We start from the raw sequence: 26,189 nt of genomic DNA, 5'->3' as shown, positions 1-26,189 counted from the left end.
ATATTTCCTGCAGCACCTGTGATATGGTTTGGATTTGTCCCCACCCATATCTCATGTTGAATTGGAATAGGGGCCTGGTGGGAGGTGATTGGATCATAGGGGCAGATTTCCCCTTTGCTATTCTCGTGACAGTGAGTGAGTTCTCAGGAACTCTCTGAAAGTGTGTGGTTGAAAAGTTTCCTGAGGCCTCCCTGTCAAGCTTCCTGGTAAGCCTGAGTAACTGTGAGTCAATTAAGTCTCTTTTCTTCATAAATTACCCAGTCTCAGGTAGTTCTTTATAGCAGTGTTAAAATGGACTAACACGATTTGGAAAGCTGTGAACTCTACAGCTAGTGCCTGAAAGTGGAGTCTTTGACTTCAGATAAAGTCTCAGTTAATGAGGATATTGGGTTGCCAAGGTGAAAGAGAGGACCGAAGCTAAAGGCAATGAAGTGTCAGATCCTAGCAGCAGAGCTGAGGAAAGGCATAAACAACTGAATGTTGCAAAAACTAAAACTACAAATTCAATTTAGCAAAAAAGATATTCAGGGCACTATTTAGAGCTGAGATAGCCCAAAAGCTTCCCAAAATTCCCAATCAGACTGTAGTGAACACAGCCCTATCAAATCCCAAAGTCACCTGCCCTGATGGGGCTGTTACAGCCCAAGAACATGTTATTCCAGGGACCACTGCAGGGAAGGAGTGATGGTTTCATAGCTACTGTAGACTGCAGTACCTCACTTACATGACACACTGCCCTCAGCTCCTCGATTCCAGGATCTGAACCCACAGAAACCTCAGCCAACAACCTCAGCACACCCACAACAGGCCTCTAACAACCCTCCAAGGGACTGCAGCTGCCAGCAGTGTCCCTGGGATTGTTTGCCATTTACTCCTACATCTGTTTCCTCTCAAGTGTGTGTCCTGTGGAACCCCTAATTACACAGTCAGTAAATCCCAGAGCCTCAGTCTCTTTCACTGAACCTATCTTTTGCTTTCTGTTCTTAGTGAAACCTAGCTCATCCTGATAAGGATCTCCCCTTCATTCCTCAGGTGGGGTCCCCCATCCCCCCTGTACCTCACTGAACAGAAGTCGTGTGAACCTCCACATCAAAACTCCCACTGCTGGCTGGGCCATGGTGGCTCATGCCTGTAATGCTAGCATTTTAGGAGGCCAAGGATGGCAGACTGCTTGAGCCCAGGAGTTCAAGACCAGACTGGGCAACATAGAGAAACCCCATCTCTACAGAGAATTAAAAAATCAGCAGGCCTGGTGGTGCACACCTGCAGTCTCAGCTACTCCAGAGGCTAAGGCGGAGGACCACCAGAGCCCAAGAGGTCAAGGCTGCAATGATCCGCGACTGCGCCACTGCATTCCAGCCTGCAAGACAAAGCAAGACACTATCTCAAAACAACAACAAAAAACCCACTACTGCCTTTGGTTGATGACTTCTCCACTCACATCACAGCTCCTCCTTTGAGGCTTCTGTCATTAAGCCAAAGCTCTTGTGCATGCCTTCTCTGCTGCCATCTGCCAGCCTCCCAGTGACCTGCCCCTCACCAAATAACTTTGGGCAGCATATTCTTTCACCCCATTGCAAATCCTGCCACCATCCTCAGGGGGTCAACTGCCTATTCAGCACCCTGGTCTCTCAGTTTCTCAGCTTCCCTCATTTCTCACAAACTGTGCCTCTGTTTAAGGTCAGGGACCCACTGCCAGAGCCACAGCCTGGGCGCCATCATCACCCCTGGACTCAGAACACAGAAAGTCACTTTCCCAAGCACTCCCAACTTTCCAGCCTGTCCACACAGCTGTCCCCCAGACTTTCTTTTCAACTTATCCAGCCCCCAGCTCTAATCATTTTCTTTTTTCAAGAAAGGGTATCCCTCTGTCACCCAGGCTATAGGGCAGTGGCACAATCACAGCTCACTGCAGCCTTTACCTCCTGGGCTCAAGCAACTCTCCCACCTCAGCCTCCCGAGTAGCTGGGACCACAGGCATGTGCCACCACACCTGGCTAATATTTGGATTCTTTTGTAGGGATAGGGTTTTGCCATGTTGCCCAGGCTGGTCTCAAACTTCTGAGCTCAAGCGATCCTTTAACCTCAGCCTCCCGAAGTGCTGGGATTACAGGGGTGAGCCACTGCACCAGGCCTAATCACTTTCATGTATATGTAAATACCCTCCATCTTCACTTCCTTCACTAAATTCAGTGTCTATTCTTTAATCCCTCACTTCAGCATTTCTTTATCATATCCTGAAAATCCTGGTGTCACTATAATATCTGTCACAGTAGCCTAAAAAAACTCCAAAGCCTGATAAGTACACGAGCCCAGTTTCTCCATAACAACACCCAGGTCGCTAACCAACGGTGAAGAAAAACAACAGAGCCCTGTGGATTTACACACCATAAACTCAGGATCTCACACTAGCTGAAGGTGCTTCTATAAGGCCCTGTCCAAGCATCTCTCATATATTTCAACAAAAAGTAATTCAGTCCTTCACTAGTCCCCTCAAGCCTTTTACCCAGACAACTCTACCTTAGCAAATGACATATTTCAGCTTCACAGAGAAAACAGAAGCTTTCATAGAATTCCCTGGACTTCCAGCACCAAATCAACCATCCCACCTATATCTACAGGCACTCTGCTAAACTTTCCTCCTGAGGTCTAAGACTAACCGTTCTCCCTGGATCCTGGAGCCCATCCCTTCCTGCTTCTCACGCCCTCCTTTTTTGCCTGTCTTCAACCTCTCCCCCTTTAGTTGCTGATGGGAAGGAGTAAGAACCCTGGTCTCTCCCATCTAACGAGGAAACACAAATGAAACCCTCCCTGCTCCGTGCTCCCTGGCAGCTACTGTGCCCCTCACTCTCCCCATTCTACCCTTCACTGGCTCTTTCTACCTAACATTCCTTCCTGTCAACCCCCACCCATTGCAGATGAAGCTCATCTCCCACCAGGTCATGAACACTGTCCTCAATTTTTATCAAGAAATGCTGTCACTGGGTCCCAGGGGCAGGTTTCCAACATCACTGCATCACAGGACAGCACGGCCACATTCTTCCCTGGCTGCCACAGCCCTGTACCCTGTGGGTCCTCTCATTTCTCTGGCACTACTTTTCCATATCCTTTGGAAAATTTATTTTCCCCGACTAGTCCATTACTGGTAACTTCAAAAATGGTACTTCAGCCAGGCATGGTGGCTCACACCTGTAATCCCAGCACTTTGGGAGGCCAAGGCGGATAGACTGCTTGAGGTCAGGAGTTCAAGACAAGCCTGGGCAATGTAGTGAAACCCTATTTCTACAAAAAATACAAAAGTCAGCCAGGCATGGTGGCGCACACCTGCAATCCCAGCTACTCCAGAGGCTGAGGTGGGAGGATCACTTGAGCCTGGGAGTTCAAGGCTGCAGTAAGCCATGATCACACCACTGCACTCCAGCCTGAGTGACAGAGCAAGACACTGTCGCAAAAATAAAAAAAAAAAAAAAGAAAGAAAAAGAAAAAAAGGAAGTATTTCATGGTCCTCTTCCACTGCTTCCATTGTTTCTGTGCTGTTGATTTCAAAATCCATTATTTCCATCTCCAAAGTGTCCACTAGACATCTCCATTGGGCTGGGCAAGGGTTCCTCACGCTCAGAAAGCACAAAGCTGAACTCACCTGTCGTCCTCCGTACACACACTCACAGGAACCACCGGGCCCCTCCCACATGTGTGTTCACAATGGATGGCCCCTCATTCCCCTCCTCACTCAATAGCAGCAGCACCTTCCTGCTTTCTCCTTTTTACCCCACATTCAATTAACTCAACTGACTCCAACTCCTAAATATTCATTACATCCAGTTTTCTCCATTGCCACTGCGTCTGCCCCCATCCAAACCACACTGTCTCCTCTCACTTCCTATGACAGCTTCTGACCTGGTGTCCTCACATATAGTACTTCCAAATAGGATTCTGGATCAAGAAATCAAAATTTCCAAGATCCAGCCAGGCACTGCAGCTCACACCTGTAATCCCAGCACCTTGGGAGGCCAAAGCAGGCAGATCACTTGAAGTCAAGAGTTGGAGACCAGCCTGGCCAACATGGTGAAACCCTGTCTCTACTAAAAATACAAAAATTAGCCTGGTGTGGTGGTGGGCGCCTGTAATCCCAGCTAGTTGGGAGGCCGAGGCACAAGAATCGCTTGAACCCAAGAGGTGGAGGTTGCAGTGAGCCAAGATCGTGCTCTGCACTCCAACCTCGGCAACAGAGCAAGACTGTGTCTCAAAAAAAAAGAAAAAAATTTCCAAGATCCTACATTTACTCTTAAAATACTTCAAACAGGTTTTATACTCTTTACCTACCTACAGATATCTAAAAGGATGTGTTCAATGAATAAGAAATGTCAAGCTTTGGAGTATTTACAAAGAACAGTACGCTATACATAATATTAAAACACTAAAACACCAGCAGGTATAACTGGGGAATATTCGAATAACTTCACATTTGGACCTCCTAGTAAAGTGACAGCACTACATAGAATTGTGTGTTGAGACTGCCAATGTAAGTACTTAGGTTGCTTCCAAAATTTATTATTTCTTGGAACATCACTCACAGAATTTACAAAAAGTATATTATGCATATACATATTAATGTTTATTTGCAAGAGTGACTCACACTAGCAACAGACAAGACCATGAACACATACTTGTAACACAACACCAGCTACAATTAAAACGAATTCTATCCTCTCCTAGACCCTAAAAACGCTAACCTTCACTTTCCACTCACATCAGCCCTTCTTTCCCTCACTTTCAACTTGACATCAGTGAATTCCTTCCAAACAGTAACATCTGTATGTTGACTGTTAACCTTTAATTCTTGCAGGAGAATTATAGAAATTTATACCATTTTCCCAATTTGTCATGATTTGGAAAAACAAGAAAGAAAGGAAAGAAAACCAAGAAATGCCAGGAAGGAACCCCCTACATGGAAACACTATTCATGCCTGGTCTTGCCCACCCCTCCCCACTCCCTTAAGAACTGCATATCATCTGACTATGTCACCTTCTGCATCAACCCTTCAAACTGCCCTTAAGATAAAGTCTGACTGACAGGTATAATGAGGTGAAAATTGAAAAAAAAAATTAACATATTTCTCAGCTTTACATTTCCAAGTAATGACTTTCTCCTAATTAGCCTGAGGCAACCGTGGGTGGAGGTGGGAAGGGCAGACAGAAAAGGGTCACTGAGGATGATCAAATGTTTTGGCATTCAAAATAGAATCCTGAGGTAAAGATAAAGAGCCAGTCTTTGCTGAAGAATAGGGGGAAATTTTATACATTTTTTATTTTTTAAATATTTGTTTCCTCAGATCATTCTCCATAACAAAGACATTTTAAAATTCCTTTTACCAACTCAGTTTCTAGACAACCCAGATCCTCAGATCACAGTTTCTTCCCTATTGCAAAGATGCTATTTCTTCCCCACTGAGGGTGAGGTTATGAGGTTTGCTACCATGGTACAGGAGCAGGAAGTAGCAAAAAGAATAAAATATCCATCTGAAGCCAGCCCTTTCTGGGACTGAGGAACTATGGAAGAAAAAAAGACAAAAGCTGAGACACGTGGCTCTGGATCTTAAACTCGGAAAGTGGGATACATTGAGGAGACACAGTGAACAGGCAAGCTGCTTCCGGGATGCAGGAAAAGACCCCCTCTAGGTCGCCCATCTTAGCACTTCCCTGCCAGGTGCCACATCAAAGCAGACTCTGTAAGGTGTCCTGAGGGAAGGATACATTTTGGCTAACCAGAGCTGCTGTAGGTTCCCCCATGTCACTAGCTCCCACATGCCACTCTCCCAAGAGGGGAACAGGAGTGTGTCTGCATTGAACCAGCAAGCCTAGGCCAGGTGTCAGATGAAGATGTGACAGAGGTAACACAAGCCAACATGAGAGTCTCCTGATACAGCCAAGGAGCCTTACCTATGCCACACAACACACTGAGAGACCTGAGTTTGACTTTCTACCTGAGTTTCACGTCAGCTTCCAATGCTTAAGGAGCACCAGGACGACAAGGGTGGCTGAGGAACCAAAGCCAAGTCACAGATTCGAGGAAACTGTGCCTCTCCACCGCACGAACACACAGCAAGTCTCGCCTCTACACTCAAATACCAAGTTAGAGGAAATACAGGAGAAGGGAGATCAAGACTTTATCGAAAGGGCTACTAAAAAAAGTATGGCTAGATGCAGTGGGTCACACCTGTAATCCCAACACTTTGAGAGGCCGAGATGGGAGGATCGCTTGAGACCAGGAGTGCAAGACCAGCCTGGGGAACACAGCAAGATCCCATTTCCACAAAAAATACAAAAATTAGCCAGGCGTGGTGGCATGTGTTTGTAGTCCCAACTACTCTGGAGGCTGATGTCTGACAAAGGCTTGAGCCCATAAGTCTAAGGCTGCCATGAGCTGTGAGCATGCCACTGCACTCCAGCCTGGGCAACAGAACAAAACCCTGTCTCAAAACACACACACACACACACACACACACACACACACACACACACACACACACCACACACACAAAAAGACAGAAGTACCCAAAGACTAACGTTTACTCTCCCCACACCTCCCAGAACATGAAGAGGTTTATTACAATACCAGAGCCATTTTAGAGAACACATTTTATTTCTCTGCACATTTGATGCAAGGTTGTGATGTACTGGCCCCTTTGCTACACAAGGCATATTATGACTTGGCTACTATGTTGTTTCTTCTTCCTTGAACCATTTTTTCTTCTCTATCATCACCTGGTTAACTCCCACTCTTTCACATTTCACCTTAGAATGGTTTCCTCCAAGAAGCTAATCCTTTAAGTTCCAGTTCCACACCTCTCCCATGATACCTGCACTTCTACATCCTGGTGCGTATTTTGTAATGCAGACTAGTCTGATCTATTAATCTACTACACTAAGCTCAATGAGGGCAAGGATCCCGACTGCCTCTTCATCATTATCTCCAGGGCACACAGTAAACACTCAAACCTGCTGGGTCAACTGCAATGTCTTCAAGAAGAAAAAAATTATCATAGAATATATTCTGTGGGCTAGGGTCACCCTTGTGGCTTGTAATATTTGGGATCCATAACAATTTTAAGAATGGACCTCACTTTCTCTGACCTAGGGGGGGCTAGGAGAGACATTTCCTCCAATATGTGGGGTTCTTCCTAGCATGAGAGATAGAGATTAATTACATGATAGATCAGAAACGTTAGCATTAAATAAATGCTAAGGGTAGTGCAGACTCATAACAGAAAGCTACAAAATTCATTCAAAGTTTACCTTTGCAATTAATGTCAGCAATCACTTCATTCCTCGCCATGGTCTCCAACAGTTGTCTTACTTCTTCAGCATTGCCATTTCTGGCATGATGGAGAAGCTGTTGCTCTGCTTCTGTGCTCATTTCTAGATTAAGAAAACAATAACATTGCTATTATCTAAAAACATAATTAGCTTTTAGATATCACCTGCTAATATAGAAAGGGGGAAGAATCCTCCTTTTGCAGCTGATAAGACGGACACAACTGAATAAATCCGTTGCAGGGTGAGAACTTGAGCCTGAGACCCCTTGCCCTTCCTATTATTATTAAGGCAGTATATGAGACACTTGGGCAAGTCTCTTAACTTCTTAAGGCCTTAGTTTCCTCATCTGCAAAATACAACCAACCCCATAAGCTGTTTGTTGTAAGATTATGTATGTGAAAGCATTCTGTCAAATACATAGTATTATGCAAATAGTTATTACATTAAAAATTAGACATAAAGTCAAAGTATGACCATTCATATAGGAATAGTGTAAGACCAACATGTAAACTAACACATTCAAAACTGCGCAAAAAATCATTCTGAATAGAAACTCATTAAAGATAAATGCCCTGTCAAAATGAGCAAATATTACAAATAGCAATTCCCAGAAGTATGTCATTCTTACTAATAATCAAATAAAAATCATTCAAACACAAGTGATATTTTTCTTGCCCATTGAATTAGCAAAAATAAAAAAAGACAAGAAACAATGCTGGCATGGGCAGGAAATAGCACTCCTGTAGACTGCTAAAATGAATATAAATGCATACAACCTTTCATACAACAGGTGGAGATCAGCAATTTGGCAATATCAAATAAACTTCAAAATTCATATATACCATTTACTTTGGGCAACTCTATTTCTAGAAATCTATCTTGCAAAAACATTTACACAAGATTTTTTTTATTTCAATGTTTATTTTTCCCCTCACTTTTGCTGTCATCTTACACAAGATTATTTTGAAACCATGCTCATAAAGATTACATTATTTGTAATAGTGGAAAAGTTAGAAACCACTCCACCTCATCAACAGGGGACTGGTTAAATGCATCTTCCAGTGAGGCTAAAAGAGACGGGCTGTATAGGCTGGTGACTGGATGGGTTTTGAAGGCATGGTTTCAAAACAGAGCAGACCAAACAGCTTGTCTCCAGCCCTCTTCCCCTAATCAGCATTTCTTATGCTGGCAAGCCAGGCTTTACCTTCTATGAGACTTAGCTAGTTATATTCCCTAAAGTACAAGAGAGACACCAGGAGCTCCCAGCAAGTGGCCAAGCCAGGCAAACCTTATAGTGAAGTTAGCAGTCAACAGGGCCCACCCACTCTCTGTTTTCAATCAACTTTCTAGCTCCCCACTCTTAAACATGAAAGACAAAGACCAAAACCAAACAGGAAGAAAAGCAACCTAGAGAAAACAAGGTATCAAAGAAAATGTTAAAAAATAATAACAAATATCCTTAGATAATAAACGACATTCTGTTCTGTAACAAAAGCAAGATGCTATTTAAAAAAAAATAAAGCTTGAGAAAAAGAATTTTGGAAATAAAAATAGCAAAAATTAAAACTTCAATAAAAGAGTTGGAAAATAAGTTAAGAATATCTCCTAGAAAATAAAACTGTTAAGAAAATGGGAGATAAAAGATGAATGTCGGCCAGGCACAGTGGCTCATGCCTGTAATTCCAGCACTTTGAGAGGCCGAGGCGGGTGGACCACTTGAGCCCAGGAGTTCAAGAGCAGCCTGGACAACATGGTGAAACCCCAACTCTACAAAAAACACAAAAATTAGCTGGGTCTGGTGGTGCACACTTGTAACTCCATCTACTCGGGAGGCTGAGGCAGGAGAATTGCTTGAACCTGGGAGGTGGAGGTTGCAGTAAGCTGAGATCACACCACTGCACTCCAGCCTGGGTGACAGAGTAAAACTTGGTCTCAAAAAAAAAAAGAATGTTAAGAGAATTGGTCTGGGAGGTCGAACATTGAAACAGAAGTTCTAAAAAAAGAAAAGAGAGAGACAGAGAAACTAAAGAATTTATTTGGCAGGCCGGGGCAGTAGGATCACTTGAAGTCAAGAGTTTGAGACTAGCCTAATATGGTGAAACCTCATCTCTACTAAAAATAAAAAAAAAATTTAGCCAGGTGTGGTAGGGGAGGCCTGTAGTCCCAGCTATATCAGGAGGCTGAGGCAGGAGAATTGCTTGAACCCAGGAGGCAGAGGTTGCAGTGAGCTGAGATCACGCCACTGCACTCCAGCATGGGAAACAGAGCCAGACTCCATCTTAAAAAAAAGAATTTGAATTTTATCAAAGGCCTTTTCTGCATCTATTGAGATAATCATGTGGTTTTTGTCTTTGGTTCTGTTTATATGCTGGATTACATTTATTGATTTGCGTATGTTGAACCAGCCTTGCATCCCAGGGATGAAGCCCACTTGATCATGGTGGATAAGCTTTTTGATGTGCTGCTGGATTCGGTTTGCCAGTATTTTATTGAGGATTTTTCATCAATGTTCATCAAGGATATTGGTCTAAAATTCTATTTTTTGGTTGTGTCTCTACCTGGCTTTGGTATCAGGATGATGCTGGCTTCATAAAATGTGTTAGGGAGGATTCCCTCTTTTTCTATCGATTGGAATAGTTTCAGAAGGAATGGTACCAGTTCCTCCTTGTACCTCTGGTAGAATTCAGCTGTGAATCCATCAGGTCCTGGACTCTTTTTGGTTGGTAAGCTATTGATTATTGCCACAATTTCAGAACCTGTTATTGGTCTATTCAGAGATTCAACTTCTTCCTGATTTAGTCTTGGGAGGGTGTATTTGTCAAGGAATTTATCCATCTCTTCTAGATTTTCTAGTTTATTTGTATAGAGGTGTTTGTAGTATTCTCTGATGGTAGATTGTATTTCTGTGGGATCGGTGGTGATATCCCCTTTTTCATTTTTTATTGCATCTATTTGATTCTTCTCTCTTTTCATTAGTCTTGCTAGCGGTCTATCAATTTTGTTGATCTTCTCAAAAAACCAGCTCCTGGATTCATTAATTTTTTGAAGGGTTTTTTGTGTCTCTATTTCCTTCAGTTCTGCTCTGATTTTCATTATTTCTAGCCTTCTGCTAGCTTTTGAATGTGTTTGCTCTTGCTTTTCTAGTTCTTTTAATTGTGATGTTAGGGTGTCAATTTTGGATCTTTCCTGCTTTCTCTTGTGGGCATTTAGTGCTATAAATTTCCCTCTACACACTGTTTTGAATGTGTCCCAGAGATTCTGGTATGTTGTGTCTTTGTTCTCGTTGGTTTCAAAGAACATCTTTATTTCTGCCTTCATTTCATTATGTACCCAATAGTCATTCAGGAGCAGGTTGTTCAGTTTCCATGTAGTTGAGCGGTTTTGAGTGAGTTTTTTAATCCTGAGTTCTAGTTTGATTGCACTGTGGTCTGAGAGACAGTTTGTTATAATTTCTGTTCTTTTACATTTGCTGAGGAGAGCTTTACTTCCAACTATGTGGTCAATTTTGGAATAGGTGTGGTGTGGTGCTGAAAAAAATGTATATTCTGTTGATTTGGGGTGGAGAGTTCTGTAGATGTCTATTAGGTCCACTTTGTGCAGAGCTGAGTTCAATTCCTGGATATCCCTGTTAACTTTCTGTCTCGATGATCTGTCTAATGTTGACAGTGGGGTGTTAAAATCTCCCATTATTATTGTGTGGGAGTTTAAGTCCCTTTGTAGGTCACTCAGGACTTGCTTTATGAATCTGGGTGCTCCTGTGTTGGGTGCATATATATTTAGGATAGTTAGCTCTTCTTGTTGAATTGATCCCTTTACCATTATGTAATGGCCTTCTTTGTCTCTTTTGATCTTTGTTGGTTTAAAGTCTATTTTATCAGAGACTAGGATTGCAACCCCTGCCTTTTTTTGTTTTCCATTTGCTTGATAGATCTTCCTCCATCCCTTTATTTTGAGTCTATGTGTGTCTCTGCAGGTGAGATGGGTTTCCTGAATACAGCACACTGATGGGTCCTGACTCCTTATCCAGTTTGCCAGTCTGTGTCTTTTAATTGGAGCATTTAGCCCATTTACATTTAACGTTAATATTGTTATGTGTGAATCTGATCCTGTCATTATGATGTTAGTTGGTTATTTTGCTCATTAGTTGATGCAGTTTCCTCCTAGCCTTGATGGTCTTTACAATTTGGCATGTTTTTGCAGTGGCTGGTACCGGTTGTTCCTTTCCATGTTTAGTGCTTCCTTCAGGAGCTCTTTTAGGGCAGGCCTGGTGGTGACAAAATCACTCAGCATTTGCTTGTCTGTAAAGTATTTTATTTCTCCTTCACTTATGAACAACCCTTCATGCTAAAAACTCTCAATAAATTAGGTATTGATGGGACATATCTCAAAATAATAAGAGCTATATACGACAAACCCACAGCCAATATCATACTGAATGGGCAAAAACTGGAAGCATTCCCTCTGAAAACTGGCACAAGACAGGGATGCCCTCTTTCACCACTCCTATTCAACATAGTGCTGGAAGTTCTGGCCAGAGCAATCAGGCAGGAGAAGGAAATAAAGGGTATTCAATTAGGAAAAGAGGAAGTCAAACTGTCCCTGTTTGCAGATGACATGATTGTATATCTAGAAAACCCCATTGTCTCAGCCCAAAATCTCCTTAAGCTGATTAGCAACTTCAGCAAAGTCTCAGGATACAAAATCAATGTACAAAAATCACAAGCATTCTTGTACACCAATCACAGACAAACAGAGAGCCAAATCATTAGTGAACTCCCATTCACAATTGCTTCAAAGAGAATAAAATACTTAGGAATCCAACTTACAAGGGATGTGAAGGACCTCTTCAAGGAGAACTACAAACCACTGCTCAATGAAATAAAAGAGGATACAAACAAATGGAAGAACATTCCATGCTCATGGGTTGGAAGAATCAATATCGTGAAAATGGCCATACTGCCCAAAGTAATTTATAGATTCAATGCCATCCCCATCAAGCTACCAATGACTTTCTTCACAGAATTGGAAAAAACTACTTTAAAGTTCATATGGAACCAAAAAAGAGCCTGCATCGCCAAGTCAATCCTAAGCCAAAAGAACAAAGCTGGAGGCATCACGCTACCTGACTTCAAACTATACTACAAGGCTACAGTAACCAAAACAGCATGGTACTGGTACCACAACAGAGATATAGATCAATGGAACAGAACAGAGCCCTCAGAAATGATGCTGCATATCTACAACTATCTGATCTTTGACAAACCTGACAAAAACAAGAAATGGGGAAAGGATTCCCTATTTAATAAACGGTGCTGGGAAAACTGGCTAGCCATATGTAGAAAGCTGAAACTGGATCCCTTCCTTACACCTTATACAAAAATTAATTCAAAATGGATTAAAGACTTAAATGTTAGACCTAAAACCATTAAAATCCTACAAGAAAACCTAGGCAATACCATTCAGGACATAGGCGTGGGCAAGGACTTCATGTCTAAAACACCAAAAGCAATGGCAACAAAAGCCAAAATTGACAAATGGGATCTCATTAAACTAAAGAGCTTCTGCACAGCAAAAGAAACTACCATCAGAGTGAACAGGCAACCTACAGAATGGGAGAAAATTTTTGCAACCTACTCATCTGACAAAGGGCTAATATCCAGAATCTACAATGAACTCAAACAAATTTACAAGAAAAAAACAAACAACCCCATCAAAAGGTGGGCAAAGGACATGAACAGACACTTCTCAAAAGAAGACATTTATGCAGCCAAAAAACACATGAAGAAATGCTCATCATCACTGGCCATCAGAGAAATGCAAATCAAAACCACAGTGAGATACCATCTCACACCAGTTAGAATGGCCATCATTAAAAAAACAGGAAACAACAGGTGCTGGAGAGGATGTGGAGAAATAGGAACACTTTTACACTGTTGGTGGGACTGTAAACTAGGTCAACCATTGTGGAAGTCAGTGTGGCGATTCCTCAGGGATCTAGAACTAGAAATACCATTTGACCCAGCCATCCCATTACTGGGTATATACCCAAAGGACTATAAATCATGCTGCTATAAAGACACATGCACACGTATGTTTATTGCAGCACTATTCACAATAGCAAAGAGTTGGAACCAACCCAAATGTCCAACAACGATAGACTGGATTAAGAAAATGTGGCACATATACACCATGGAATACTATGCAGCCATAGAAAATGATGAGTTCGTGTCCTTTTTAGGCACATGGATGAAACTGGAAAACATCATTCTCAGTAAACTATCACAAGGACAAAAAACCAAACACCGCATGTTCTCACTCATAGGTGGGAATTGAACAATGAGAACTCCTGGACACAGGAAGGGGAACATCACATTCCAGGGACTGTTGTGGGGTTGGGGGAGGGGGGAGGGACAGCATTAGGAGATATACCTAATGCTAAATGACGAGTTAATGGGTGCGGGAAATCAACATGGCACATGGATACATATGTAACAAACCTGCACATTGTGCACATGTACCCTAAAACCTAAAGTATAATAATAAAAAAAAAAAGAATTTAAGGGAGTCTTACAGCATTGAAAGGCCTAATGAGAGCCCAACAATTCTGGAAGATTTTTGATCTACAGCCAAAAGAGAACCTATGCACATCATCATGAAATTTTAGAACTTTGGTAACAAAAGATACCAGGTAATAAAAGAGCAGGAATCAGAATGATTTTGACTTCTCTATCACAACATAAGCATCCAAAAGACAACAAAGCAATACCTAAAAGTTCTGGAGGAAAATTATTTCCAACCCCCAATTCTATAACCAGCCAATTAAAAGTAGGAGTAGAATAAGGACATTTTTAAATATACCAGTATGTAAATTTATTTCCCACACACCACTTCTCAGGAAGCCAACAGGGGTGTAGCTCACCAAAATTAAAAAACCAAGGAAGAGGAAGACATTAGCAAAGACATTAGAAACAGAAAATTAGCAAAGGAATCCCCAGAGTGAGGGGAAACCCCTGATATCTAGCTGTGGGCCTGGCCTAGCTGTTATCCATATTTGGTTTATCTGGCCCACATGCTAAGGATGTTCTGCTGCATGTCCAGCTGAGGGTCCTAATTCCATCCCTTAGAAGTGTTCTCCTTTCACCCACATCTCAGAAATACCTGTGAGCTCAGAGGCAGAAAGGGAAGAGCAGCCTAATCCCCCAACAAATTCCTGGATCCAGGATCCCACATCTGGTCCCTACTATAGCCCTACCAAGCCACCAGCCTGGCTAAAGCCTGTTTCCAGTGCTCGCACAAGGCCTCGCTCAGTGGCTTCCCTTTGAAAGAGCTCTTATAGGCTGGGGGCGGTGGCTCACGCCTGTAATCCCAACGCTTTGGGAGACTGAGGCGGGTCTATCACCTGAGGTCAGGAGTTCGAGACCAGCCTGACCAACATGGTGAAACCCCGTCTCTGCTAAATGCAAAAAAATTAGCCAGGCGTGGTGGCACATGCCTGTAATCCCAGCTACTTGGGAGGCCAAGACAAGAGAATCACTTGAACCCAGGAGGCGGAGGTTGCAGTGAGCTGAGATTGTGCCACTTCACTCCAGCCTGGGCAATAAGAGCGAAATTCCATCTCAAAAAAAAAAAAAAGAAAATAAAGAAAAAGCTCTTATAAACTCTCCAGGAAGCCAAACCCAGGCTCAGGCTGTTTAAAGAAAAAATTATTCAGTGATACTCATTAAAGCATGATAAGGAAGACTTTATTCAAGACCCCCGTGGTAGTTACAAGGACCACTGCAAGACAGTCTTGCAGTGGGGAAGAGAGCTCGAACTCAACTCTGAATACAGCAAGGACAAGTGGGATTATAGCCTAGGAGCACGGTCAGGGCAAGTGGGTAGAAAAGTACTCAGAAGAAACATCAGGGGCAAAGGGGATTCTGGCTAAACCAAACTAACAGGGTTGTTGCTGAAGACAAGCCAGGGTGGTCAGACACCACCTGGAGGATGGTGGAGGATGAGGAACCTGATCAGATATCAAGGGTGGAGGATTCTTGCTAAAACGGGATTTTACAAGGAAGTGCGTAGATGGACCTAGCAGAAGGTTCAGAAGTCTGATTAAAGTTTGGCCAAGTAAAGAATCTCTGTCATGACTCAGAATCTTATTTTCAGAGTAAATTTCTGGGGGAACTTCATCTAACAGTGATTGTAATGCCCTTTCTTCAGTTTGCTAATCAGCTTTTATATTAATCCCCTCTGCATTCATTCACCTGTGAAAATATCTAATATTTTTTAAAATGTTAGCAATATTTATATTCATTGTAACATTATTTATAAAGAAAAAAAATCAGGACCAGACACAGTTGCTCACTCTTGTAATCCCAGCACTTTGGGAGGCCGAGGAGGGCAGATCATTTGAGGTCAGGAGTTCGAGACCAGCCTGGCCAACGTGGCAAAAAAACTCCATCTCTACTAAAAATACAAAAACTAGGCAGGCGTGGTGGTGGGCGCCTCTAAAGCCAGCTACTCAGGAGGCTGAGGCAGGAGAATCGCTTGAACCCGGGAGGCAGAGGTTGCAGTGAGTAGAGATCACGCCACTGCACTCCAGACTGGGCAACAGAGGGAGACTCCATCTCAAAAAAAGAAAGAAAGAACAAAAAATTAAAGATCCGTCAATAAAAGCTCATTCGCCTAATACTACGAAACCATTAAAAATATTACAGAAGACCCAGCCAGGCAACATGGTGAGACCCTATATCTATAAAAATACAAAAAATCAGCTAGGCATGAGGCTGGGCGTGGTGGCTCACGCCTGTAATCCCAGCACTTTGGGAGGCCAAGGCAAGCGGATCACTAGGTCAGGAGTTCGAGACCATCCTGGCTAACATGGTGAAACCCTGTCTCTACTTAAAATAATAATAATAATAATAATAATAAAAATAATAATAATAATACAAAAAATTTAGCCGGGTGTGGTGGCGGGCCCCTGTAGTCCCAGCTACTCAGGAGTCTGAGGCAGGAGAATGGCGTGAACCCAGGAGGCAAAGCTTGCAGTGAGCCAAGATCGTGCCACTGTACTCTAGCCTGGGCAACAGAGTGAGACTCCGTCTAAAAAAAAAAAAAATTTGCTGGGCATGGTGGCATGAGCCTGTAGTCCCAGCCATTGGGGAGGCTGAGGTAGGAGGATCACTTGAGCCCAAGAGGTCGAGGCTGCAGTGAGCCAAGATCGTGCCACTGCACTCCAGCCTGTGTAACAGAGACCCTGTCTCAAAAAAATTTTTTTAATAAAAATATATTATAGAAGAAGCTGGGGGCAATGGCTCAGCACTTTGGGAGGCCAAGGTGGGTGGATCTCAAGTCCAGGAGATCAAGACCAGCCTGAGCAACATGGTAAAATCCCATCTCTACAAAAATACAAAAATTAAGCCAGGCATGGTGGTGTGCGCCTGTAGTCTCCACTACCTAAGAGGCTGAGGTGGGAGGATCACCTGAGCTCAGGAAGCTGAGGCTGCAGTGAGCTGAGATCACACCACTGCACTTTAGCCTGGGCAAGAGTGAGACCCTTTTTCAAAAAAAATAGTAAATAAAAGAAAAAGAAAAAAATGTTTAAATAATATATAAAACTATGAAATTGCAATATATTGTTAGGACAGACGGTACCTACATAGATTAAGCTCTCTATATATTTGCTAAATATTGGCAGAGAAACAGAGGGAAAAGATATCAGGATGTCAACAGTGGTTACTCCTTGTGGTGAAATTATGAATAGTTTTAAATGTCTTCTTTGGTTAGTTGTATTTTCCAAATTTCCTACAATATAAAGGCATTTTATAACTGGAAAATGTAAGTTATTAAAGATAAAACCAAAAAAGCTTCATGTCTAATTAATAAGGCATTTATCACAGGGGATTTTTAAATATATTTTCAATCATGTACATTAAACAAGGAGTGATGGTCTAGACTTGCTGGCATATTACACAAAAGGTTTAATATTCTTTTCATGCCTTTAAAGAATGAATCAAAAAATGTTTGAAGTATCTTCAAAACATACAAGAAGTTTTTTATAACATTTTCCTTAGGTTCTTACTATATTGGGCTTACAGGAAAAAAAAAAGATTAAAAAAATTTTCAAGTTCTGTACGACAAATATGAAAAGGATAAAAATAAATCTATTGGGCCAGGTGCCTTGGCTCACGCCTGTAATCCCAGCACTTTGGGAGATCGACACAGGCAGATCATGAGGTCAAGAGATCAAGACGATCCTGGCCAACATGGTGAAACTCCATCTCTACTAAAAATACAAAAATGAGCTGGACATGGCGACCTGCCTGCAGTCCCAGCTACTCGGGAAGCTGAGGCAAGAGAATTGCTTGAACCTAGGAGGTGGAGGTTGCAGTGAGCTGGATCGCGCCACCGCACTCCAGCCTGGTGACAGAGCAAGACTCCGTCTTAAAAAATGAATAAATAAATAAGTCTACTATCTACTTAAACAGTCCATTATAATATATAGACCAAAATAGTTACTCATAAATGCTGGAATTGAAACTAAAATTGATTCAACAAATGTTTCTTGAGTATCTACTGATGATAGGGGCTGTTATAGGCACTGGAGGTACGATGATGGATAATATAGTCCCTGCCCTCCAGAACAGGACAAACATGCAAACAACAATCACAACATGTGCCAAGTACAGCAACGCACACGGAACAGTGGCTGCACAGAGGAGAAGGGGAGTGGTTAGCTCTCTGCCAACATTAGTGATTAGATACAGAAAAAGAAAAATGTAAACTGGTATTTGAATAAGAAGTTCACCAAGATCACAGGCGTGAACAAAATTCCTTGGACACTAGATACATAACAAGGAGATTAACTAATATATGGGATAGAAAATAAACAACATGAGTGAAGATGTGACTCTATTTGGCTGTGGTGAATTTGAGATTCCTGTGGGAAACAGAGATGAAGATGTTCAATAAGAAACTAGCAGGCTGGGCATGGTATCTCACACCTGTAATCCCAGCACTTTGGGAGGCCAAGGTGGGCAGATAGTTGAGGTCAGGAGTTGGAGGCCAGCCTGGCCAACATGGCGAACACTGTCTCTACTAAACATACAAAAATTAGCCAGGGGTGGTGGCACATGCCTGTAGTCCCAGCTACTTGGGAGGCTAAGGCACAAGAATCACTTCAACCCGGGAGGTGGAGGTTACAGTGAGCTGAGATCATGCCACTGCACTCCAGCCTGGGTGACAGGGCGAGACCATGTCTCAGAAAAAAACAAAGGGCCGGGGGCGGGTGGCTCATGCCTGTAATCCCAGCACTTTGGGAGGCCGAGATGGGCGGATCACCTGAGGTCAGGAATTCCAGATCAGCCTGGCCAACATGGTAAAACCCTGTCTCTACTAAAAATACAAAAATTAGCCAGGCGTGGTGGTGGGCCCCTGTAATCCCAGCTACTTGAGAGGCTGAGGCAGGAGAATCCCTTGAACCTGGGAGGTGGAGGTTGCAGTGAGCCGAGAACACATCATTGTACCCCAGCCTAGGTGACAAGAGTGAAACTCTGTCTCAGAAAAAAAAAAAAAAAGAAAGAAAGAAAAAGAAAGTAGCTAGCTAATAACAGTTTAAGTACAAGAAAACAGTTGTAGGTTAGAATTTTTTTTTTTTTTTTTGAGACGGAGTCTCGATCTGTCAGCCAGGCTGGAGTGCAGTGGTGCAATCTCGGCTCACTGCAAGCTCTGCCTCCCGGGTTCACGCCATTGGCCTGCCTCAGCCTCCCGAGTAGCTGGGACTACAGGCGCCCACCACCACACCCGGCTAATTTTTTGTATTTTTAGTAGAGACGGGGTTTCACCATGTTAGCCAGGATGGTCTTGATCTCCTGACCTCATGATCCGCCTGCCTCGGCCTCCCAAAGTGCTAGGATTACAGGCGTGAGCCACCGCACCTGGCCTGTAGGTTAGAATTCAAATACCAGCTACTCAGGGGGCTGAGGCAGGAAGACTGCCTGAGCCCAGGAGTTCGAGACTGCTGTGAGCTATAATTGCACCACTGTATTCCAACCTGGGTAACAGAAGGAGATCCTGTCTCTAAAAATAAACAAATAATAAAATAATTTAAATAGTGGGAGTTATCATCATATAAGTGGTCATTAAAATCAAAGGAATAAATGAGAACCCTCACTGGGAGAAAAGCAACATTTATTTAAGGCAAAGGAGGCCAAGGAAGAGGAGTTGGCAAAAAACGACTAAGGGTGGAGAGAGGACACAGAAGAGGGTGGCAGCAACTGAAACCAAGGGAGCAATGTGTTTCAGGGAATGGGATGGGTACAAAAGAAAGGGCAAGAAAGACAAGGCCTGAAAACACCAATTGCTTTGGCAAATAGAAGGCCACTGACGAGCTCCAAGAGTATCTCCAGTGGAATTCAGACAGGCAAAAACATAGGTTTTAGTAAACAGAGGAGTGAATGGGGGATAAAAAGGAGACTGCACCAGACTCCTTTAAAGCAACTTCCTTCTGAAGAGAAAGTAACAGCTTCACTTTTAGGATATTAGACACCTGCGCATGTTTAAAGATTGTAAGGCAAGAGCCAAGAGAGGGGCAAACCTTGGCATACAGGGGAAAGGAGGAACGAGGGATGGAGTGGGATCCTAGAGGAGCCTGAGGAAGAAAAGCCCAAGGGAAGGATGGCCCTGAAGACCAGGAAGGCACTGCACCAAGGCTGGCGGGCAGGAAAGACGGCAAGGATCATGAAGAGGATGGTTAAGGGGCAGGGAGCCAGGGGGAGAGCGCCTATCTGATGACTGCCAATTTCCAGAATAAGAAAAGGGACAGATTTGTAGGTACCTGAGGAGGAGCGAGGACTCTTCCTATAAGACAGGATGGTAGGAAAGAAAAAAATGGGTCACGGGGTCAATACAGTCATAGAGATTGTTTTATTGTTTTTAAGAAAGAGAAAGAAACAGAGCCAGTTAAATTTCACCAAGAAAAGGAAAAATCAACAACTTACATTGCCTTATGCCTAAAGCCCACAGGTATCAGTTTTAAGATAGGCATTTGACTAAAACATATTCTTAAAGCAATTTGGACATTCTCTCATGTTCAAAGCAATTGATACTACATATTCAAAGCAATTTGACACTACATGTTCAAAGCAATTGACATTACACGCATCAGAATTAGTCTAGTTGTGCAGCCCAACCACACTCTAAAGATTTTCTGACTATGAAACTTTAGACTTAACCAAATAAGCAATACCTAGAGGATAAATTCCAAAATGCTAACAGGCATTTTCACTGCTTTTCCCTTATAATCTTTTATAACTTTAGAAAGGAATGGCAGGGGTGGGGAGGAGACTGGCACCTTCTCTTATCTCCTCTTGGAAATGAATTAATAAAAATGAAGTACAGGCCGGGCATGGTGGCTCATCTCTGTAATCCCAGCACTTTGGGAGGCCAAGGCAGGTGGATTGCTTGAGCCCGGGAGTTCGAGACCAGCCTGGGTAAACTATCAAGACCCCATCTTTTCAAAAATACAAAAATTAGCCGGGCATGGTGGCACGTGCCTGTAGTCAGCTACTTGGGAAGCTGAGGTGGAAGGATTGCTTGAGCCAGGGAGGTCAAAGCTACAGTGAGCCATGATTGCACCACTGCACTCCAGCCTGTATGACAGAGTGAGACCCTATTTCAAAAATATTTATATACTTTTTTGAAATATATGTATTTATATATTTATATATTTGAAAATATATATTTTTGAAATATATATTTCAAAAACATATATTTTTGAAATATATATATTTGAAAAACATATATTTTTGAAATATATATTTGAAAAATATATTTTTTGCAATATATATATTTGAAAATATATATATTTTTGAAATATATATTGAAAAATATATATTTTTGAAATATATATTGAAAAATATATATTTTTGAAATATATATTGAAAAATATATATTTTCAATATATATTTGAAAAAAATATATGTTTGAAATATATGTTTGAAAAATATATATTTTGAAATATATGTTTGAAAAATATATATTTTTGAAATATATGTTTGAAAAATATATATTTTTGAAATATGTTTGAAAAATATATATTTTTGAAATATGTTTGAAAAATATATTTTTTTGAAATATGTTTGAAAAATACAATTTTTTGAAATATGTTTGAAAAATACATTTTTTGAAATATGTTTGAAAAATACATATTTTTGAAATATGTTTGAAAAATACATATTTTTGAAATATGTTTGAAAAATACATATTTTTGAAATATGTTTGAAAAATACATATTTTTGAAATATGTTTGAAAAATATATATTTTTGAAATATGTTTGAAAAATATATTTTTGAAATATGTTTGAAAAATATATTTTTGAAATATGTTTGAAAAATATATATTTTTGAAATATGTTGTTTGAAAAATATATATTTTTGAAATATGTTGTTTGAAAAATATATATTTTTGAAATATGTTGTTTGAAAAATATATATTTTTGAAATATGTTTGAAAAAATATATATTTTTGAAATATGTTTGAAAATATATATTTTTGAAATATGTTTGAAAAATATATATTTTTGAAATATATGTTTGAAAAATATATATTTTTGAAATATATGTATAGATATTTCCTGCACTGCTGGAGTGCAGTGGCACAATCAGCTCACTGCAGCCTCGACCTCCCAGGCTCAGGTGATTCTCTCAACTCAGCCTCCCAAGTAGCTGAGACTACAGGTGCACACACCACCATGCCCAGCTAATTTTTGTATTTTTTTTGTAGAGATGGGGTTTCGCCATGTTGCCCAAGCTGGTCTCGAATCCTGGGCTCAAGCGATCCACTGCCTTGGTCTCCCAAAGTGCTAGGATTACATGCGTGAGCCACCATGCCCAGCCCAAAAATATTTTTTTATAGCAAAATACTTTCCCGGTGGCTCTAACACCCAGGCAAAATAGCACAACTCCAGAAATATCTGTAATTTAAAAACTGAGAAAACCTCCTAAAAATGATAGCAATACTAATTAGATCATTATAATAAAATGATCTTTATATTCCTTTCAGCTACACTACAAAGAAACTACTAATAAAATGTTTCAAACCAAGGAATAAAGCCATTCATCACAATTTTTTTTAAAGAGATGGGGACTCGCTTTGTTGCCCTGGCTGATCTCAAACTCCTGGGATTAAGTGATTTTCTATCTTGGCCTCCCAAAGCACTGGGATTACAGGCGTGCACCACTGCACCCAGCCACATTTCTTTTCTCATCCAAGAACCATCCACTAAATGTGGACTGAAAGTCCACTGCTGTCTATGTAGACTTGAATATCTAGAATGCCCATGAGTATCTGAAACCTTAACCCTTAGGTGAACATTCAGGTAGTTATCCCACCATCAGGTGTCCAACATGACAGCCACCAGAAGCTGCAGTTTCCCTGTTGCCACCAGGCCTGCATCGCCTTCCCTAATTCTAATACCACACAAGGGGATGAATCGATACCCAATTACTTGAAGGCTTACCACGTTCTAGGCATTGTTCTAAACTCCGATGACACTAATGAATAAAACCAGGCCTTACACTAGGAGAACTTTTAAATGTTATAAGGAAGACAAGTGTACAAATAAACTATCCACATTTCTGGAGAGAGGTCTGACCTGCTCTCTCCATCTCCAATATCACCTAGAGCCCCTTGATAAGCCCTCATGGCAACCTGCCATGATATGTGAGTCTGTGGGTATCGGTGTGTTCATTTCTTTGGCTGTCCCTAGACTGTAAACTCGATGAGAACAAGTGCCTCGTGTCTATTCTGTTCCTCTATTATATCCCTAGCAAGGTGCCTAGAACACAGCAGGCAACCAAATATTAGTTAATCGGATGGATGGATGGGCGGATGGATGAGGAATTAGTCCTTTGAAAACAAAGCAATCCAGTCTCCCTATAGGAAGGTCTACAGGCAATGCCTTACAAAAGGTATATCTAGTGACATAAAATTAACAGTCTTTTTTTCTAATAAGCCATGGGAAATACATTTTTAAAAATACATACTGCCAGACCCAGTGGCTCACACTCGTCTGTAATCCCAGCATTTTGGGAGGCTAAGGCGGGCCAATCACCTGAGGTCAGGAGTTCAAGACCAGCTTGGACAACATGGCGAAACCCCGTCTCTACTAAAAGTACAAAAATTAGCCGGGCGTGGTGATGGGCACCTGTAATCCCAGCTACTCAGGAAGCTGAGGCAGGAGAATCGCTTGATCCCAGGAGGTGGAGGTTGCAGTGAGCCAAGATCGCACCACTGCACTTCAGTCTGGGTGACAAGAGCGAGACTCCATCTCAAAAAAAAAAAAAAAAAAAATTATACCAAAAATAACAAAAAAGGGAGAAATTGTTTAAAACACAACCCCCCAGATTATTGAGGTTGATAACTACTTTCTTAATTTGATGCATCTTTTATTTGTAAACTATTTAATTTCCATTAATTTCTGACTAAAAGCTACCTTTAGAAGAAACTTCAAAATTGATTTTTTAAAGAATCACCCAAATTCATATGTTGAACAGATTTTTAAAAAACATTCTTCCAAATCATGAGAGCTTATTCCAGAAAAGCGCTTTGTCTCTGATGTTTAAGCCAAAAGAAGAAGATAAGCATTCCCAAATGCAGCTGGTCACAATGGATTGCAGCCATCTCTATCAGTGCACATGGTATTTTTCAAGACCACTTTTCAGCTGCTCTTCTCACATTCACGCAATTCCAAGCTCTGTTTTTAGATTAATGAGATTTTCATGGCCATGAGAATGTTTTCCGGGAAATAATTACATGGAAAATATTTTGAGCTTCAAAAATCAAGAGATAAGAGACCATTTTTGCCCTATGTTTTCTCTCCTCCAAGGTCCACTAGGGAAATTTTTAAATTCTTTTGAGGAAAGAAAATTTACATTTTGTTGCTTTATAAATATCATAAAATTACTTAAACTGGTGACCATATTTGATAGTCTATGCCACTGAATCCCTACTTAATATAGTAGATAAGTTCTGTGGCCCCAACAGTTCTGAAATATTGACAAAGATTTTAAAACTTACAACTCAAAGGGCAATGACTTGTTAAATTTGGTTGGAGTCTATTATTTTATCATTTGAACTGCTTACTACTTTTCTTTACAATTCCAGCTTAATATCTACAGAATTGGCCAGGTGCGGTGGCTCACACCTGTATTCCCAACATTTTGGGAGGCCAGGGAGGGCAGATCACTTGAGGCCAGGAGTTCGAGACCACCCTGGCCAACATAGCGAAACCCCATCTTTACTAAAAAATACAAAACTTAGCCGGGTGTGGTGGTGCACGCCTGTAATCCCAGCTACTGGGGAGGCTGAGGTACAAGAATCACTTGAACCTAGGAGGCAGAGGTTGCAGTGACCCAAGATCACACCACTGCAGTCCAGACTCTGTCTCAAAAAAAAAAAAAAAAAAAAATTATAGAACCAAGATAGAAAATTCCTAGAGAAATCAAAGATAATAAAATTCAACAATAAGAGCTAATTCACCCGAGTGCCAAAAACTGAAAATATTTAACAATGTGCCCTTTTCAGGAATAGAGTTCTTAAAGGTAATAGAAAAGTTAAAATCTCAGACATCCAGGCTTAATTCACCTAGTCATACATATAACAACATGCAGTTGTAAATCTTAAAACATCAGAGAAGTATGGGGGTTCCTCAAAAAATTAAACAGATAATTACCTATGATCCAGCAATTCTACTTCTGGGTATATACCCAAAAGAACTAAAAGCAAGGAATCAAACAGATATTTGTATTCCCATGTTCACAGGAGAAGTAACCTAAATGTCCATTGACAGATGAATGGAAAAACAAAATGTGACATATACAAGGGAATATAATTTAGCCTTTAAAAGGAAGGATGGGCGTGGTGGCTCATGCCTGTAATCCCAAGACTTTGGGAGGCCGAGGCAGGCGATCACTTGAGGTCAGGAATTCCAGCCCAGCCTGGCCAACAGACCACGGAAACCCCATCTCTATTAAAAATACAAAAATTAGCTGGGCATGGTGGCACACGCCTGTAATCCCAGCTACTGGGGAGGCTGAGGCAGGAGAATCACTTCAACCTGGGAGGCAGAGGTTGCAGCAAGCCAAGATCGTGCTACTGTACTTCAACCTGGGCAACAGAGTGCGACTCTGTCTCAAAAAAAAAAAAGGCCGGGCGCGGTGGCTCACGCCTGTAATCCCAGCACTTTGGGAGACCGAAGCGGAAAGATCACGAGGTCAGGACACCAAGACCATCCTGGCTAACATGGTGAAATCTCGTCTCTACTAAAAAAAAAAAAAAATACAAAAAATTAGCCGGGCGTAGTGGCGGGCGCCTGTAGTCCCAGCTACTGAGGAGGCTGAGGCAGGAGAATGGCGTGAACCCGGGAGGCGGAGCTTGCAGTGAGCCAAGATGGCGCCACTGCACTCCAGCCTGGGCGACAGAGCCAGACTCCCTCTCAAAAAAAAAAAAAAAAAAAAAAAGTCATTAAATTAAAAAAAATTGAAATCCTGAATATTGTGTTTCTCATTTCTTGCTCTCCAAATTTCAGCAGATTCAGGTAACTTTTTGGCCAGGTGCAGTGGCTCACGGCTGTAACCGCGGCACTTTGGGAAGTTGAGGCGGGCGGATCACCTAATGTCAGGAGCTCGAGACCAGCCTGGCCAACATGGTGAAACCCCGTCTCTACTAAAAACACAAAAATTAGCCTGGTGTGGCGGTGCGTGCCTGTAGTCCCAGCTACTGGGGAGGCTGAAGCACAAGAATGGCTTGAGCCCGGGAGGCAGGGGTTGCAGTGAGCCGAGATCCCACCACTTTGCACTACAGCCTGGGCGACAAAGCAAGACTGTCT

General features: G+C 41.7%; 1 protein-coding gene across 1 annotated transcript in view; it reads right to left on the bottom strand.

Moving 5' to 3' along the window:
* The window catches only part of OSBPL1A (oxysterol binding protein like 1A), a 239,526-nt gene that overhangs the window by 206,538 nt on the left and 6,799 nt on the right, over nucleotides 1-26,189 (bottom strand). Inside the window, exon 2 of the mRNA XM_012506331.2 lies at nucleotides 7,297-7,419. Within this exon, the coding sequence (XP_012361785.2) occupies nucleotides 7,297-7,417 (121 nt within the window). The 5' untranslated portion in view covers nucleotides 7,418-7,419. The remainder of the gene's footprint in view (nucleotides 1-7,296; nucleotides 7,420-26,189) is intronic.

The sequence above is a fragment of the Nomascus leucogenys genome, chromosome 4 (genome assembly GCF_006542625.1).
Source record: "Nomascus leucogenys isolate Asia chromosome 4, Asia_NLE_v1, whole genome shotgun sequence".
Lineage (NCBI taxonomy): Eukaryota > Metazoa > Chordata > Mammalia > Primates > Hylobatidae > Nomascus > Nomascus leucogenys.
This window is presented reverse-complemented; position numbering and strand designations above follow the sequence as displayed.